The sequence below is a fragment of the Limanda limanda genome, chromosome 3 (assembly GCF_963576545.1).
Source record: "Limanda limanda chromosome 3, fLimLim1.1, whole genome shotgun sequence".
NCBI lineage: Eukaryota > Metazoa > Chordata > Actinopteri > Pleuronectiformes > Pleuronectidae > Limanda > Limanda limanda.
The window spans coordinates 23,010,848-23,030,388 of NC_083638.1; the positions used below are offsets into that span (position 1 = coordinate 23,010,848).

The window sequence follows — 19,541 nt, forward strand, 5'->3', positions numbered from 1 at the left end:
CTTTTGATTTCTTCTCTCTTTTATTTAAACTTGAATCATCAGTTTATAATCAAACAACAACACTAGACACATATTATGACATTATTGTTTTAAAATTATAAAATTAAAATAGAGAAGCATTCCTCATCATTCTGAGACATTTTCTCCTCTGTCGTTATCATTTTAGTAACAAACTCAGATAAAAACATGACCTCAACAACAACAAATGAGATCTGAACCTTTTTTAAGGGCAACGGCCATTTTGGTTCACTCACCTCATGTTGGGCAGGGAACATCATTTTCATGAAGATGACAAAAAGCAAAACTTGATGAACTGTTATTGCAGGCATTCACAGTGTCTTCACTCAAAGTCAAGGGTCCACGTTCAGTTATTAGACTGATGAGTGTGAAGGTCGTCTGGTCTCCTCTGGTGGAATTACAGAGCTCTGCAGTTCATCTTACCTGTGGACACTTCATCCATTATTTGCCCTGGTGCTCCTCTGTCGCTGTCTGCTGTGAGGGCTGCAGACGAGAGAGGATCAATACCAGCTGCTGTGAGTTCAAGTTAAAAGATGGATCATTCATCACATTAAGAAGCTGCTGCTTCAGGTTTATGGACCCTCGGACCAAAGAGGTTGAGACTACTGTCTCTTCCAATAGAGAGGTGACGTAAGTAAAACTGTCTTTTTCTATCCCGATACAAAATCATGTTGTATCAATCTGTTCCATGACATACTTTATTTTATCCTGTCATTACTTACTGCTAGGCATTGATTGCTATACATTTTGCTTTTATTTAAACAAAAAATAGCAAATAAGTTGTTTTAGCTAAAACGTCAAACTTGAGTTGACACGATAGGAAAAGTAAGACTCACCAACCTGAGCAGGAACAAAATGTATCTGAACCAAATGCCGGCATCCACAAGGTACATGTTGAGATATATTTGACAGGATAAGACATGTTTCATCACCTTTCCTCTGGTCACATGGCCGACCTGACAGCAGCTCTAATCAGAACAGAGTTAATGAAGATAAACGCTGAGCTCTGATGTTGCAGCTCTCAAATCAGAGGCTGCAGATTAATCATCCAGTATCTTGCTGCCTTCAGGTATCTGCAATCTGGATCTTTAAATATTCAGAGACTTCAGAGCTCTTCCCCAGACGCTCTCAGATTCATCATATCTGGGATCAACCACGTGTGACTCTATCATGGATCAAATATACAAAGGTATTTTTTCATTTTGATGTCTTTATTTCATGATTTTAGGTTTTATTTTTAAACAACCATTTCAAGCTTTGCACAAAAAGATTTTGACCACAACAGCCTGTGCTCTGCTTAATATCTTGGCCTCGGGAGGAGCATAACATCACATATCAGATCCAGTCAATGACTACATATCCCATTACAAGATTCAGAGACATCTGAGAGGAATCAACTGGAGATCATGACACTAAGTGGTGATTACTGATTTTCTCCATGACCAGAAAGTCATACTAGTGAGTCTGGCTTTCTTCCCCCCTAAGCACATTTAGTAAGTAGGCCACCCAAGACAATCAAACTTAAAGTAATCATCAAATTAAAACCTGTGTGAAAACAGTGACACCACAAAGTGTGCTCAGCCAAACGTATCAAATTAAGGTACAAGAACATTGTAAATAATATGTTATTAATAAGTGTTTTACAGATTTTTTTCCCAAACAGAAAAATAAATTCCTTTGGTCAAGTAAAAAACAAAATTTAAAATAATAATAGTGAACTTTTCCTTTCACCAGTCTTTTATCCCTCATGATTCTTCTTGTATAGTCTTCCAGGTTCTTGAGGCTCTAAGGCTGCAAATGAGGTGTCAAGGCAATATGGTTATGGTGCCCCTGGCGCTCCACACTGCAGCATGCTGGGAGATGGACTAGAAGAGTAGGAAAGGAGCAGAGGCATTGAAAGAGGACCAGAGCACCGTCAGACAGCAGGAGAAGGTGCGTCAGGGTCAGGCTCGTTGCTGTAGTTGTTGCTGTAGTGATTCCCACTTGGTGGGTGATTAGGTAGGTTGTCCAGTTCATCCACTTGGGGGCCAGGGTGCATCACCAGCTGGTCCTGGGGGATGTCTGCTGCCGCCGCCGCCAGGTTGGTGATGGACTTGGACTTGACACACTGGAAGTCCACGTGGCGGCTTTTACCCTCCTCCTTTTCCCAGGACATGCGGATGAAGGGTCTCTGGACATAGTTGTAAATGACCTCTGGACGTCCTCCTGGTCGTTTCTTTACTTTCTCTTTATATGTAGGGTAACCTGTCGGAGGCACAGAGACAAGATAAGCTCAGTGTATGTTAACAGGTTTTCCCCGGGAAGGTGAGGTGATCAAACACTGGCTTACAAGTTGTTGTTTTTCACATTTTCTATTCTATTCTATTGCAGCATTATTCTATCTTATATCCTTCAAATTCACTTTTCCCCCTCATCAATCTCCAATTGATAACTCATATTGACAACGCAAAAGCTGAATTTTAGAGATGTTTTCTAATTATTGAAAAGAAACTGAAATGTCACATTATCTTATTGTAAATATTCAGAACCACAATTAAAGTCAAAACCTCAAGCTGTTCCTGATATAATATGTTCATGAAAACAGGCTCCTGGAAACATGGAGCCTCTGGTCACGGCTGTTACATGTTTTACATATGCTTTTTTTTACTTCTTAACACATCAGCAATGTCAAGAACTTCTGTACAGTGAGTTACTGCACTGTTGATTTTCCTCTCAGTGACCTACTTCCTCATTAGATTGATTCATTTGGGTCAGCCACTTAAACAGACATCAACTAAGTGATGCTTTTAATGCATGTTGACCACTTTCCTATGACACCAACACCCACCACATCTGTGGTATTTTCCTTTTTTCCTCTTTCCATTTGTCTGAGAAAACCTTTGCTGGACTTAACAAGTCCTACTTTCAGTGTAGTATTCTGCTCATACATTATTCATCTGCTATTAGTGAAACCTTCAGCTTGTTTTGCTATCAGCACCTCAAGCTGTACCATGAATTTCACTAAAAGCTAAATCTATTTCATTATTTATCACTGACAAGTTCCACTTACCTTCAATGCCCAGTCGTATTTTCTTTAATCCTCTATCCTTTAAAACCGACTTGGCAACATCTCGGTTTTCAATGTACTTGAAAAATCTGTACAGTTTTGTGCTGTAGATGACTACAAAGAGAAAATAAAAAAACACTTGTTTAGAACATATTTGTCTTTTTAACATTAATAGATCTGTGACTCTCTATCATATTACTCACTTTGTGAATATTCCTCTCCCATTTGTGGCGGATATTCTTCATCCCAGTCCACCACATCATCATCAGTCAGGACAACGATGTGACACTCCCTCTCTCCACTCTGAGCGCTGGCCACCATCAGAGGCAGAACCATTTCCTCCAGGTAAAACTCAAACTGTCGCCGAGCGCCATCGTTGGACAGCTCATGCATCAGGGCACCTGACGACAGAGGAGATCAAGAACATGGGTTAGGAGCTGAGGATTATCCATCATGCATTGCATTCAACAGTGCTTTCCATAGGCGCGGGCTGTCTGGCCAATCAAGTCCAGCCGACTTCTACAACTACTATTTCCTCAGATAGGGAGCAGGGCCTTCATCTCAACTGGAGAAGGAGCTTTACAGTATCTTAGGTAGGCTTGTATTAGATAAATGACTTCATCACAACTTCCATCTGTTTGTTTATCTGGCCACATTTGAATCCACTCCGGCTTACCCTGATTATTTGCATTCTCCACCTGGGGATGGGCTGCATTCACACGCACAATGTGACGTTAACTTGAGTTTGGTTGTCAACAACTTTACATAAAAATATAAAAGTACTTTGTCAAACCACCTTTAAAACAAACATGTAGCAACCCCCCCGCCCTCTACCAGCATAACCTGCAGGCACTGAATCACAGCAGCAGCATAGGGAGGACAACAGGAGGAGGAACTGATTCTGACTTATGTTGGAAAATTATTAATCGTACAGACATTTTAGATTTTTATCACTGACACATTATTGGGTTACTAATTTGTTGTTGTGAAAAATACGGCTGCTTCTCTAGAAACTGTTATTCCACAGAAACAACTTTATCTTAATGGTTCTAAAATATGTTTTTGTGAGAAGAGACGCCACATTAACCCTCAAACCACAATTTGCATTAGTGGTTATTGCTTCCATGTTGTCTTCATTTTGTGATTTTATTACGATGTGATCAATACAAATTGTTCCGCATTTAAAACCAAATATTGAAATTAATGCAACTTCCTAAAACAGAAATGTTAACCTAATAATCAGTAACAAATACTGAAAACATTTGAAAGGCCTGAAACCCTGAATAAAATCATTAAGTTCAAGAGATATCCACTCTGACAGTTTCAGTAACAAAAATAGCAGCCGTGTCTCCAGTTCAGTACACTGAAACAAAGTACTTAAAAACTAATAAACACTAAAGCCATAACAGTTCCAAGCACAATCCTTCTACACCATAAAAGTAGTAACTTTAGAAAGAAAATTTGTGTGTGTAAGAATACTGAAGGAAATACTCACTAAGGTCTCTGCATTTGATAGTGCTGTAGTCGAAGGAGATGCACAGATAGTCACAGGCCTCTCGTAACTCAGGGATAGAGATTCCATCAGGGCAACGGATGAGCCCTGATTTGTAGTAATCCTGTCAATTATACAGAAATCACAAATAAAAGCTTATTTCCCTGTTTAATTGCATCAAGGAGGCTATAATTTACTTTTAAATGTTTACATACTGAAACACATACTGAAGAATTAATTAAAGTAGATAAAATAGTACTTAAGATCTATGAATTGTAGGATCAGACTGCAACTTTCTTGCTTTTATTTATCTATTACAAGAGCTACAGAGACACGTAGGATTGTATGGCCTTTGCGGAGAAATGTGCTCTACTGAGTGCTATTTTAGTGAGTCTAGTCATATTTCAAATTTGTCCACTCAGTTACTAGTTGATTATGTATAAAGCTAGCTGTAATGCAGTCACACATACATAAAACATCCATAAATCCAATCATAAAGTTTACAATGGTTTGTGGAAGCTATTTTAAAAGGGTTGTAAATTTAACTACATGGACAATTTTGAAGTTAAAGGTAGTCCTGCTGTATTACATAAAATAAAGTATCTATAGAGTAAAAAAAAATAATGTTAATAAAGAGACATACTGACCAGAATTGCTCGGAAAACTGTTGAGCTGATGCCCTCAGCCACCTCAAATTCCCCCTTTTCGTTGGGCCGTGTGAAATTATGTTCTCTTCCAGATCCAAACATTCTGAAAATAAGAAGCTGCGGTTTAATATTTGCATCATAGAAAAATAAATTATCATGATGTCTATAATTAAATGCATATTTATTTAATTTATTCATTACTGATTGAAAAAAACAGTTTCAGTTAATGTAGCTACAACGAGAAAGGACAAAGAAAGATGAAGATAAAAGTGCACCATACCTGCCCAGCATGGTATTGGGTTGCGCAGTGAAGATGGCGGGATCGACTACGAAGCGCGTGTTGTCAACGATCAGAGTGACTCTTTCTGAGGTCCTGACGTTTCGGATCCCGACACCGGCGCCCGCTCCTCCCTCTTTGGGATTCTCATAGACGAATACCATTTCTCCAACCCCCAAGCTTTTGAAGGTTCCTTCAGTACTGGACAGACTGCTGTTGCGACTGCTAGCTACCCCACTGCTGCTGGAGCCACTGGGAGAGACCCTCTGAGGCCGTGGACTACTGGGCCTCGAGGATGGGCCACCATCTCGGTCTCGCTCTACACATAAGACAGGCAGAACAATGACTTCAGGCATCCAATCAGAAACAGGAGTCCAGACAGAAATGTTCACATGGTTTGGCAACTTCATTTGGAGGTGCTTCAATTCATGAAATTCCTTGGTTCCATCTTAAGAACCAATTTGAGTAATGATCTAAACCGACCAGACTGGAAAGGGCCCCACTAGGTGCATTTGTCTTGTATCCAGACAGTCAAAGTACAAGCTGACTTGTTCTTAATACAAACATGTGGATCAGTGCAGACTTTATCCATCCACAGCCAAAAACAGCAGAGATGTAAACCACGTCTGAGCTGTGAGTTGATAAATGCTGTCAGCTGTTCTCAACGGTAGCTGCCGAGTAGGGCTGCAACTAATGACTATTCTGATAGTCGATTAGTCACCGATTATTGAAACGATTAATCGACTAATCGGATTATGAATGACACAAATTCTCAATTGCTCTTATTTAGCAAGCAGCTTTTAAATTTAGCTTGAGGTTGTTCGAGGCATGTGATGACTGAAAATAAAGGCAATAAATATTGATATTCATTAAAAAAAAATGTCTTTTAATAAACTTTGTTTCATATAAGGGTACTGTTGACACAAAAGCAAAGACAAATCAAGTTTTTGTCCATTTAAAAGCAAGGACAGGCAAAGTGCTAATAAAACAAATAAATTAAAAATCAAGTATTCATTTTTCCTGTTAACAAAAATGACAGGGAAAGTAACAGCAATAAAAACATCAACAAACGAAACTACAGTCTTCTGACTAAATAATTGTGATTAAAACAAGACGTTTGTCAGGCAATAGGATAACATAACGCTTTTAAACTCGTTAATAAAAAGTTTAAACCATATTTTTGTAATGGATGCTAGAATCCTGCGAGCAGGTATAAACGTGTATATATAACATCTGACAGAGGCAAGTCCGCATCGTCTCCGTTACGATGTCACACGTGCCTCCTCCTCCTCACATGCGCGTGTCCTGCTTCCATGGAGAGCAGGTCGGCCGCACAAATACTGCAGGTAGTTTTTCTCGGGCTGTTACGGGTGAAGTTCTCCCGAACTTTTTACTTCCTGGTGCGCGACTGCGCGCGGCAGCGGACGCCGACATTGGTCCATGTTTCGTCGCTATTGCACATGCGCGACTTTCAGAGATAGGAAGGAAGCGAGATGGCTCACTCCTCGGGTACTTCCATCAGCACCTCCGGTAAAACGCCGTTTAGTTCCGCTGCGCGGCACGAGAAACACGCGCTATGACGTCACCAACGAATCATCGACGGGTAAATTCGTCGGCGACTATTTTGGTCATCGATTTTTGTCGACTACGTCGACTAATCGTTGCACCCCTACTGCCGAGAGCTGCAGACCTCTACCATCACATCCATATAAGCCTTCTATTCTTTCCATGCATACTCACCGCTGTTGTGTTGACGGGTGGGTGAGGTGACGTTGCGGATGCAGGGGGTTAGCTGGCCTTCTCTCTCGTGTGAGGAGTCCCGGGAGCGATCGCTAGAGCGGCGGCGGTCACGTGAACGGTCACAGCCCCCACTGGCACCATGCAGGCTCATCTTCTTCTGTTCTGCTTCCAGTCGAGATGCTCGGCCCTGACTGGTGCTATTTGAAACCAAAGCATAGGTATCATTCCTCTCTTCCAAGACCAGTTTATGTACACACAGGCACACCTTTAAACACTCACCCTGGGCTGTCTTAATTCCCCAGTCTATGTAAAACAATACAATTCCACAGCACCACAAACAGGAGACTCCAAAATGACTTACAAACTGTTTCCAGGGTTTCTGCAGATTCCAACAAGTTACATTTAAGACATTTAAGACCATAATGTATGAAGTTATAGACAAGAAGGAATATCAGAGTCTCAGAATTTGTTATACTTCTAATTGAAGATAAGGCAAAGTAGAGCCAAAAGAGAACAATCCTTGAAACGCCAAATTATCTCGCAAACTGCTGACAGACAGTAGCTTTCCATATTTTCTTCCACAGCCAAGCTGAGGGTACTGAGGGGATTTCTGAATGAACAGGGCCCATTCTAGGGTAAAGAAAGCAACAATTCGTACACTTTAACACACTAGTGACAACATCAGTAGGATTATCTTATATTCAATATCAGCCAAATTTCTCCAAAATATAACACACTTAACCTTTTAAGCGACATTAAATAAAATATTTAAAACCCCCTCAAATTCAGATGATTACATTTCTTTTTTCTTGCCTGTTATATTCATGAAGGTATGATTTACTGCAGATCAGTTTTATTATACTGAAGTAATTTAAGCTATGTACACCTGATAAAGTGCCAAGTGAAGGTGTATATACCCTTATAGTACACGAGTACTTCGCCCTAACATGATAGTGCAGAATGCAGTAGTTCATACAGGGGCACTGAAAAACTTACAGATAAATAATGTGACACAGAGATGTATAGATTCCAGCTCGTCGGCGGCTGACCCCGCGTCCCTGCGGTGACCTTTAGAGATGTTTTCTAATTATTGAAAAGAAACTGAAATGTCACATTATCTTATTGTAAATATTCAGAACCGGAGGGTCGGGTTCTCAGCTGGCTCACCTCGAGTACTCTGGCAGAATTTGCGAGGTCGACTCGTCGCTTTTCACTCCCAGTTCTCGGTGTGACTGGAGCTGCTGTCATATGACCGCGGACAAGCTGCCATCAGCCGCACAGGGACAGGGACGAGCCCGGTCTGGATCTGTCACCGTTCATAATCTGATTCATGGCACAAATCAACAGGTCAGGTCCTGCGATCAGCCGCTGACACGGACCGAGCACTGGTCTGTGACTGGGTGGGAGAGAGTCGCTGACTGGGACACGGAGCCGGACGGTGTCCGGTGTCTCACTCAGGGACAAAGTCTTCTCGTCCCCGCTGCTGTCAGACTGAGTCCGACCGGGTTAGCTAGCTCGCTGTGTTAGCATTTACCTCGCGAGCTAACGCTAGCTGGCGATGCTAGCGGTGCGTCATAACGCTGTTAATACATTGTTGTGAGCAGCTGAGCGGCTACTGACGCAGGCCCGACAGAACCGACACACAGGCCGGTCACACGATGCGTGGTGAAGTCTGAAGAGAATAAAAACACACCCACCAAGCTGTCTGTGGCTTCCGCTGAGATTTAATCCGAGTAGCTCGGCAGCTAACAGCCATCTCCTTTCAAAACACCGAGCTGACGTCCTGCGTGACGTGTCGGCCGCTAACAAGGCGACGTCATCACGCAACCACGAACTTCAGTCGCTTCTACATTCTGACAGAGAAATAAACTGTATTTTAAAGATTGTGTCCATTTATAATTTTATTCTTCTTTTAATTTTTTTTTTCTTAGCCTGTATTCACCAATGAGTGCATATACACAGATAGGGATATATATATAGGTAGTAGGACACAGTTTGTGGAGAAAGAGACAAACAAAACAAACAAATCATGAGGGTAATAATGATAATAATGAAAGAAATAATATAAAGACAAACAAAACTACCTTTACTTTTCACATTTATATTATGTCATTTACCGTCTTATTTTTAACAGCTGCTGGACAATTTTCATGTTCCATATCTGTGTGATGGTTCGCGATGGTTTAAATTATTTAATAGTCTACATTGTGTGCTCCATTCTATATATATCATTCTAATGAAAACGCCATATAGTGTTGTAAAATCTAAGATGGAATTTGGAGTTGACCGACTTCAACAGGTATCCCAATTTGTTGAATAATATAATATTTTCCCCCTCACCTTAGAGCCAATACATTAAAAGTTATATAATCACATTAAAGTTGTCTTAAGAACATTTAGACACTGATCAAACCAAACAATGGTGTGTTGGGTGAAAGTTTAACCATCTTGATCAAGTTGTGATTGTTGAAGGTGTCACTTTGTTCTCTGGGTAATTCTGACAAACCTTTTGCAATATTTTAGTTATTTTATAAAACATAAAACTGTTGCATTGGTTAAATAACAATACATTGATCGATGGGCAAATGGAAGCAATTATCAGTTGAAGCCCCAAATACAAATTAGTTCAACCTCAGCTGACCATAAGAGTAACATTCTTACACATTAATAATTGTACAAATAATCAAATATATATAATTGAAAGCTATAACACGGGGGCGATTCAATGTAGGACTTTTATTTTTCACTGTGGTATTAGTACTTGTGAGTAGAGGATCAAGCTTAATACTAGAAGAAGAAATATGAAAGAAAACTCAAGTGGGATAAAAGAGAACACAAATGTTCACAGTTCTGCTACAGCAATGTCATATTATTTGAAACAGAATTGTTGTAATATGGTTATCTGTGTTAATGCAAGATAATGAAAACCATCAAGTCTGGACTCAATTTATTTGAGTCTAAAGTTATTTGTAATAAATCTAGTGAAATTAAGCACAAGCCGAGAATGAGCATGACGAGTAATTACACAAAAAGATGCCAATGAAACAATGCATGTAAGACTAGCTGGTTAATTGGTCCCTATTTGCATATTGTACATTACAGTTAACAATATACTGTATATTCTAAATACTCATGTACTGACAATTCATGTTGTCAGTACAAGAGTCAACTTAAATATTATACTAAACTATTTTAACAAAAAACAATGTGAGTGAAGGTCTATTTTAATGGCCTGAGTTACTAACCTGTTATAATCATGTTGCTAGAAAGACAAAAGAATGCAATAAAATATATAAGAATCAACCAATTATAAATTAAATATTTAAAATACAAGTTATAAAGAAGGAAATAAAACAACAAAATACAAATACAAATAAGGAATACAAATAATTAGATGAGTAAACAAAATAAATAAATGGACAATAAAAAACAATAATAATAACAGCTAGAAAAAAGTATTCACTGTGACTTCCTATAATTATGAATGGGGCTTCTATGTGGTCTGATAAAAAACAGGAAATAAGTTGTTTTCAATCCTGTTGGATCCAAGAACATCATTTGGGAAAACGTTTTTAGTATTTGCTGTGGGTCCGTGCTGTGGTTTGACGCTGGCAACAACAATGTCCTTTAACTTTTCCTGAAGCCAGTCCTGCCTGTCTCCAACTTGTTTGTGTTCCCGAACATTGTGCATGAGCTGTACCTCACTGATGGTTCTCTTTCTGTGAAGATAGAGAACACCACTGTTAACTTTTATAATCAGTACTTTGTTTAAAATAATAATATTATTATTAATGATAATGATGATAATGATAATAATAATGATATTTAATATAACAAGGGTTTATTTTGCTCTGTATAGACACAAACTCAAAATGTCTTTACCTCAATGGTTTAGCCTCTATTTGCAAACTGGTGAGAAAGAAGATCACAACCAACGTTTCCAAGTACCTCAAGGAAAACATGTTCCTTAACTAAAACAAATGAAATAGAAACTGGTTAGAAAATGTAATTTCTTTTTTCTGTTACAACCCCTAAATTCAAATTGTCCTCCACTGTCATTCCATGCTTACCAGGTTTTCTGTCCGTATATCCAGGAAGAGTATGGCAGGTGGTTTTGTTGAGGAACTACTGAATCAGTGAGGCGAAGTCAAACTTGATCAGTCTTTTCGTGCGAAGAAGGTTCTTCCTTTTATACGCAGAGTAGCCCTCCCCTGGTCATCAATAAGCCATTTTCACTGTCGATGTTGTCACTTTTCAAATGCATCGATGGGGACAGGCATCTGCATGACACCACCACCACCACCGCTCACTACTAACTCATCTGTCAACACCTCTGCAAAGCTCCCTGTTCGTCACACTGTTTTTGAACTTGTTCCATTTTCACCCTTCAGGCTGAATGATCTCAGTTTTGTTGTGATGCTTATGTGAACCTGATGAAGCACTATTGCACAAATCTGATCCTGTTGGTCAGAATACCTCTAATTAGACATGTCTCATGCATTGGGACTGCAATGAAAACATATACTCTTTGAAAAGGCAATGACTGTCATGTTGAATTTATTAGCAATGCAATTCATTTTATGGTTCACCTCATGCAAGCATCTAAAGGTCGTGAAGAAGTGCAAGTGGGTCAGCCCTAAGGGTCTGAAGCAGAGGGACCAATTCAGTGCAGATTAACAGTTAGATGCACACAGAGAAGATCTGAGAAGAGATAATGGTTCATTTTTTAGTGCAGGATGTTCATAGATCAGAAGACCGCACCTGCTCTTTGACTGAAGGTCTCACAGTTTCCAAATTTGCCTTAGTCTCACTAGAACCTGCCCATTACCAGGCTTTCATCAGCTATGAAGCCGTCACAGAAATTGTCTTTATATAATGTGAAGAAGAACAGATTCAAATTTTATTAAAAACAAAAAATCATTGGAATTGTGATTTGTCATAATTTTCCACTTGGAAGAGTCATATTTTAAGTTATATTTATATTTTATTCTAAAATAAATCATGTATGATGCAATACGAGTGTGGATTTACACAGTGCACCCCTGTGTATATCCATGGTTCAACGAGACATTTAAAACAAAATGCACCGTTAACTGAGTATTTATGATGTATGGGTTGTGGATAACCTTGTCACTGTGTCACAAGGTGCATTAGGTAACCATGAAAGACATTTTCTAAATGTGGCAAAGGAATGGCTATGCCATGACTGAAGGAATAGGTGTCACAGAAGGACCTATATCTTTCTGTCATTAAGGTTCCCTGCACAATATGGGGCCCATTTACAGTAGCAATTTTGCCTACTTGCAGGTTATAAGATCTGTTTTTCTGCAATATATAGTGTGATATTAATTAAATTAAACTCAATGATAGTAACTGTTTTTTTTTTTAATGATTAAAGTAACCCTTTTTGTTTAAATGGCGCACTGCATCATTTAATCTAATTTTCAAAGTGATTCCATAATTCATCAATATCAAAGTATTATATATGTCAATAGCTGAAACCAGTGTCAGAAGTCTTATTCAGCAGGGGCGGATCTGGAATGTTTCTAAATCGGACTATAAAGGGGCTACAATTTGCACAAAGGGGCTAATCATATATCCAACATCCATGCACAAGTCCTGATTTGGTAAGATGCACATTTAAATCATTTAAGCAAAGCCAGACCTCATCCAATATAACTGTTCATTGTTCAAGAACACTGTGTTCTTCAATAAAAGCCTGGAAAATAAAAAATCTCAACAAATTCTCATATTTATTTTATTTTTTTAGAGTGACTATTTGTTCCCTGTGTTTTGCAGACATCACTGAAAAGCCAATAAGAGTGTGAGGTTGTTATAACAGGCCAGCTAACCTGACTGAGGCTGTTCCTCCTTGTGGGAGAAGTGTTGAGACCACGCAGGGCCTGATGCTGACCATGTGACCCTATGAGCCCTCCCCATCCTGTGCTTTTAACTGAGCTAGATGTTTCGTGCACATGTAGTATACTAGTTGCTCTCATTACCTCATGCAGTCAGAATGTGAGCCATCTCAGTGATGGTATGCCACTGGTGTGTGCAGGAGGTCTTGACAGGGATTGATGGGAAGAATTGCACGCAAATCATTAACATGGGTCACCCCCATGTCACAAAGAAAGTAAGGCACGTAAAAATGACTCATCTCTTTGAACTATATGTGAGTTTGTTGACCGTAAATAGGCTGCCTCTGTCCACATTTGGCTTCTCAAAGTGTTTTCATAGATTTACAGGTGATTACGCTAAACATTTTTTCTATGTATATCATGTGATGTCATACCTGCTGCATTTAGATCCATATAATGAAGATAATGTCACAACAATTTGGGAATTAAATGCCATCAACTTTAGTTCTTAATGTGTAAGAGGTACGATTTTCTTATTATTGCATCTCATTAGCGACAGGTTCAACTCTGTTGTATGTTAAAAAGGTGTGGAAGGACAGCAGGGCCATGCAATGCTTTCTCCGAAACCCATAAATGGAGTTACTTTTGTCATGAAATGAGGTCACCTTGCTCAAGCGTATCATGTAACGAAATAGAGTATATTTAGATTGTTGACATCATCCCGCCTTTGCCAGTGACACCAAACAAACACATAGAACACATATCTACATCATACCATGTAGATAAACATTTATTGCTCATGAAAGGGGGAAGACTCTGGTGCAGCAGTAAATCATTCAGATATCTGACTCAGCCTTTTTGAGTTTGTTTGGCCAAACTAAATGTTTCATATCCACACTCACATCAATCTATCAAGCACTTTTGCAATGTCCATTTGACTACCAGGCACAGGTGGTGGTGGTGTCAAGTTAGGATCTTTTCCCTGTTGTGCACACGGAGCATCGAGTCCACAGACTATAAAGAAAGAGCCGGCAGAAAGCTTTTCTCTTCACAATCATCATAATCATCACTATCACGAAAAAAAAAGAAGATCATTATCAATATGATGATATCTGATTTACTCTTTAACAAACACTTCTCCCATTTAAATAAAGCACTTTTGTGGTTCCGGAGGGTTCTGTCCGAGGTCAGATTAATATCCTCCTCAAGTGATGTCATTCGAGTCATTGTCAGTTTGGTTTGAAATCGTTTGAAGAGGAAAAAACATCTGAGGGCTTACAGTTAGAAAACAAGCTGAGATTATCCACTGGGCCTGTTGGGTCGATCTGTGCCTCGGGGGGCGTCAGACCTCCAAAACGCTACCGAGTGGCTCATCCCTTTTTTTAACACAATCATGTATTAATGCCATTCAGCTACACACTGCATAGGCCAATGTTGCTGCTGGCCCAGGAAAGTATTGCTACAATTATGTGATGTAAATCCTTTTTTATAGAATAAATCTACAGTTGTTGATAGGCTCCCTGAGGTTGTGATCACAGAGCATTGCCTGCAAGTGTAAATCCTGTATAAGCTTCAGGTAAGTGGCAGGTTTTGACAAGCGAGAACAATGCATGGAATAAAAGAGACGATATTCGTCTGCATCACTTTGGTGCTTTTCGTTCTAATCAGCCACACGTTCATCACTTACACAAAGACGTCGTGATCCACAGAAACCTGCATGTTCTGAGCATCCTGGAATCAGTGTGAGATGAAATGAAGAAATGACAGAAACACAAAGAAGTCCACAGAGGACTTGTTTTAACTTCTTTAACAACTTTCCTGCCTCGACTGGTCATTGAAAAACTTTGCACAAGTGTAGCCTGAGCATTGGTGCTGTATGAAAGGGAGTCACATTAAATACTTTGATTTAGGTATTTTCCTGTTTACTGCAGGACGTTATATGTATTTTATTTAATAAATATAGAATAGAAAAAATGAATGCGGTTGTTTCGGAAGCACAGTTGCTTTAAGTTCCTAAAAATGTTAAGTAATTCTTTTCCAGCGTTTTGCCAAACTTGTCACTGCATGAACTGTAAAATCTTTATTGATTTTGTTTTTTATTGCCTCATTTAAATGGAAACGTTCTTGACCAGAATTCGATATGTTTTTCCAAAAATTCGGCCTGACATGATTTGATATCTTTGGAAAGTGTTATCATGGAATTGAAAATAAGATCCTGCAGGTTTTGGTTTGTGTGGGCTGAACAGCATGACTCTGTATAAGTGCTTGTGAGGTGAAGCAAGTGGCAGTCGGAAGAGAAAGTTGCAAAACAGAAAAGAAATCATATGCAAAGTGCACTGACATGAATGTACAGCTGCACAGGAGGTGGGCGGAGGAGGAGTCAGAGAAACTGTTTGTGCTCTGGACACAGTTTAAGTAGCATGGTTATTCACGCATCAACTTTTTCAGATACAAATCCCACACAGTGTCCTCTGATGTTTTACCACTTTAGAGGAGAGACTGTCTTAGCAAGGGCAGTGTCCCGGTGATGGTTTGTTTTTGCGGCATTGCACAGGAAAATTTAATCTATAAAATATCTTGAGCTAGTCATAGGTGTCAGACTGTCATAGGAACCTCTATGTTTTGGATTGTATGCTACTTCCTCAATATCACAGCAGTATTTAGTGATATGGTGAAACATGGAGTACAGTATATATCAAATATTCCTACACCTGTACTTTAAAATATTGGTCTTATCCACAAGAGGTCACTGTGATCCAACAGTTCAGTTTACCCTATGACACTCCTCTTTTTTAGATGAATTTTTATGTTTTTATTAGTAATACTTTGCTGGAAAGACTCAGTATGAATAGAACAGCACTGAGCGTATTAAGTGATAAAGCAAAAAGTGATATGATAACACCATGAGAAGTGATGTACTAACAGTGGCTCCGCAGTCTGACAGTAAAATAACAATAAATTTGAGTTATTCACCAACATAGAATAACAATCTAAACTTGTCACCAAAGACTTGAGATTCTTCCCCCACCCTGCACCACAGCAAATATGTCATCTAGAGCCACTGAATTTAATACAGGGCAGTGGGGAGAAGTCTGATCCATACCGGGTGTGGAAATGTTTAACACTGAACAAAAATTGTTGCATCAAAAGTTACAAAGAAACAATACAACCAACCCAAACAGTAATTTAGGACTCAAATTATGCCGACTATACACAAATGTGCAGACTTTCATATGATTTATTATTTCGACACTGTATTTAGTGATTAGTATCCATCCATCCATGGGTGAGAGGCCGGGTGGTCCCTGGACAGGTCATGAGCGTACCACAACTACATACAAGTACCCAATAAACACTTTATCCCACTTGATACTACTTTACTTTTTTGGGGGGAAAACTAACCAACAATTCCCTTATATGACCTGCATTGAATGAAAAATATCAGAGCAGCTTTGTCTATTGAATCCACAAAATACCACACATGCAGCCAGTTGAAGAGGAAAAACAACTCCTGCTGGACCTCTCTGTTTGCACTCAGGTCCCATGTGGTTTGATGTGAATGCCACCTGAAAGCAGTGAGAAAGTTTCAGAGCCAATGGAATTTAAAGTAGAAGTAGCTGATGGTGCTGATGATGTTGTTGTGTTTTCCTTTTCATGTCTTTGTACCACACCTTGGAATTTGAATGTGGATGTAGATACCATGATAATGTGTAGCGACTCAAACTGATGCACCGCTGTGCTGAGCTGAAAGGCAGAATTAGCTCACAAGCCCAATTCTCCTGCTGTGCGGTTGCAGTCCTTCTCTCTATGACTAAGAGCTTACCTACCTGTAGAGACTGCAGATTTCTAAAGAGTAACACAAAGCTACAGTTGGTCAAACATACTGCTGTTCAGGGATTTCATTTATGTCAACCTTTAACCTTTTTGCTGGTTTTGTCATATTCCACAACCTTTCAAAGCCAGAGATGCTGAGCTGATCATTAGGGCTGCAACTAACGACTATTCTGATAGTCGATTAGTCACCGATTATTGAAACGATTAATCGACTAATCGGATTATGAATGACACAAATTCTCAATTGCTCTTATTTAGCAAGCAGCTTTTAAATTTAGCTTGAGGTTGTTCGAGGCATGTGATGACTGAAAATAAAGGCAATAAATATTGATACTTCATTAAAAAAAAATGTCTTTTAATAAACTTTGTTTCATATAAGGGTACTGTTGACACAAAAGCAAAGACAAATCAAGTTTTTGTCCATTTAAAAGCAAGGACAGGCAAAGTGCTAATAAAACAAATAAATTAAAAATCAAGTATTCATTTTTCCTGTTAACAAAAATGACAGGGAAAGTAACAGCAATAAAAACATCAACAAACGAAACTACAGTCTTCTGACTAAATAATTGTGATTAAAACAAGACGTTTGTCAGGCAATAGGATAACATAACGCTTTTAAACTCGTTAATAAAAAGTTTAAACCATATTTTTGTAATGGATGCTAGAATCCTGCGAGCAGGTATAAACGTGTATATATAACATCTGACAGAGGCAAGTCCGCATCGTCTCCGTTACGATGTCACACGTGCCTCCTCCTCCTCACATGCGCGTGTCCTGCTTCCATGGAGAGCAGGTCGGCCGCACAAATACTGCAGGTAGTTTTTCTCGGGCTGTTACGGGTGAAGTTCTCCCGAACTTTTTACTTCCTGGTGCGCGACTGCGCGCGGCAGCGGACGCCGACATTGGTCCATGTTTCGTCGCTATTGCACATGCGCGACTTTCAGAGATAGGAAGGAAGCGAGATGGCTCACTCCTCGGGTACTTCCATCAGCACCTCCGGTAAAACGCCGTTTAGTTCCGCTGCGCGGCACGAGAAACACGCGCTATGACGTCACCAACGAATCATCGACGGGTAAATTCGTCGGCGACTATTTTGGTCATCGATTTTTGTCGACTACGTCGACTAATCGTTGCACCCCTACTGATCATTAACCTGCTTGGTTAAATGAAAATGGAGTCAGAAAAAAAAAAAACAGGCATGAAAGATAAACTGATGCAAAATTATTACCCACTCCCGCCCCCAGCGTTTTGCTTGAATCGTCTTCTATTATCACTGCAAATTCTTTACTTCATATCACTTTCATGAACTTATTCTAAAATTCCACTTCTTTTGGGCTCCATTAACTGACCCATCAAATATTCAATACTGAGCCTTTAACCACATTAAAAAGTAACACTGAGCTTTAACAACTCCATTAAGAAAGCTATGGGCTGTGAGTGAAGAGTATTCATTCTATTCAAATTACTCCTGCAGCCACATGATTCATCAGAACTGCTGCTGTTTTGGTCATTTCATTAATCTGTGGTTAATACTTATGCGTGTTTATATATGTGGTACACAAATATCAATATATATATATATATATATATACTCTAAGCAAAAAGAAGAGTTACTCATTATCGAGAGTTGGATAATGAGTTCTGATAAAAAGTTTGTTGCTGTTCTCCACTTTTAATCACAGTTAGAACCAGGACGTTAATGTTATGGATTATTTTATTATCTTTTTTTTTTACTACAAATTCATTTTTTGGGCTTCTCTACCCAATATTGAGTTGGGAGATGTCTTTTATGAGAAGCCACAGCAATTGTTTGATGTATTTGTCCAATAAAGAAGCTCCAGGTAGAGATTAATGTGGCCACTGTGACCTGTGACATTACAATACTCAGATTCCTTGATATCAATAAAACTGCTCTGTTCTGTACGGCTCATCAGCCTTGTCTCCCTCATGCATCTGGTATTGAGATGAATACTTCTGCTTAAGAAAAAACTTCATTCGTAAGATCTCTCCCGCAGTTAGCATATATTTGACCCCTTATCTTATGTATATTTGTAGTGCTTTACCCTTTAGAGACGCAGTCTTTATGGAAATACTTTACTTTCTGTATCACATGTTTCTCCTCTTTTGTTTTCATTTGTTTCACATGTTCACATTTTTTCCACTGTACCTACGTGTAATTGTCAATAAGAACAAGTAACGTGTTTATTAATTCTTGAATCATACCACAAATCACAGTTGAAAGGACAACAAACTTGACAAACATTGGCTCCCGTGATACTGTCTGACATTCTGCATGTCGACCTATTCACAATGTAAACATGTCCACATTGAGGACAGTGAGACAGGAAGTTAGAGCCAGCAGCTGGTTAGCCTTGGAAAGGGATCTTCTAACCTACTGCAGAGTCTAAAACTAATTGGAACATGGAAACCTTCCCATTTAATATGTTTCATTTAGTCCGTTTAAACAATACATTGGGATTTATGTGCTGGAGTATTCTTGTTTCCAGTCTTTATGCTAAGCTATGCAAACTGTCTTTGGGTGCAGCTTCATTCATTGTACTTGGCAAGAAAGTACTTCCAAAAAGTTGAACTTCTCCGTTGATATTACACAAAGTTGGTGTTAAGTATT

General features: G+C 39.2%; 1 protein-coding gene across 3 annotated transcripts; it reads right to left on the bottom strand.

The window, feature by feature from the left end:
- Positions 1 to 1,210: 1,210 nt before the first annotated feature.
- btbd10b (BTB (POZ) domain containing 10b) lies at positions 1,211 to 8,986 on the bottom strand. Of its 3 annotated transcripts, none has more exons than XM_061067911.1 (8): positions 8,918 to 8,986; positions 7,221 to 7,417; positions 5,484 to 5,799; positions 5,204 to 5,306; positions 4,560 to 4,680; positions 3,268 to 3,465; positions 3,068 to 3,178; positions 1,211 to 2,262 (listed from the first exon to the last, which is right to left on the bottom strand). In XM_061067911.1, the coding sequence occupies exons 1-8, from the start codon at positions 8,974 to 8,976 to the stop codon at positions 1,934 to 1,936; spliced, it is 1,434 nt and encodes a 477-aa protein (XP_060923894.1). In that variant the 5' UTR covers positions 8,977 to 8,986; the 3' UTR covers positions 1,211 to 1,933. The 3 variants fall into 3 exon arrangements, with proteins under 3 accessions (XP_060923894.1, XP_060923896.1, XP_060923895.1); XM_061067913.1 differs by having other exon boundaries at positions 8,914 to 8,986; XM_061067912.1 differs by lacking the exon at positions 8,918 to 8,986 and adding an exon at positions 8,388 to 8,903.
- Between the last annotated feature and the right edge of the window lie 10,555 nt (positions 8,987 to 19,541).

What these genes read in the sequence shown, in the direction of transcription:
- btbd10b (XM_061067911.1), bottom strand. Translation starts at nt 8,976, where the DNA reads ATGGCTGTTAGCTGCCGAGCTACTCGGATTAAATCTCAGCGGAAGCCA. An exon ending in CACCCGTCAACACAACAGCG is followed by an intron (nt 5,800 to 7,220) that starts GTGAGTATGCAT and finishes TCTTATGTGTAG; the next exon opens with AGCGAGACCGAGATGGTGGC. An exon ending in CAGTTTTCCGAGCAATTCTG is followed by an intron (nt 4,681 to 5,203) that starts GTCAGTATGTCT and finishes TATAATTGACAG; the next exon opens with GATTACTACAAATCAGGGCT.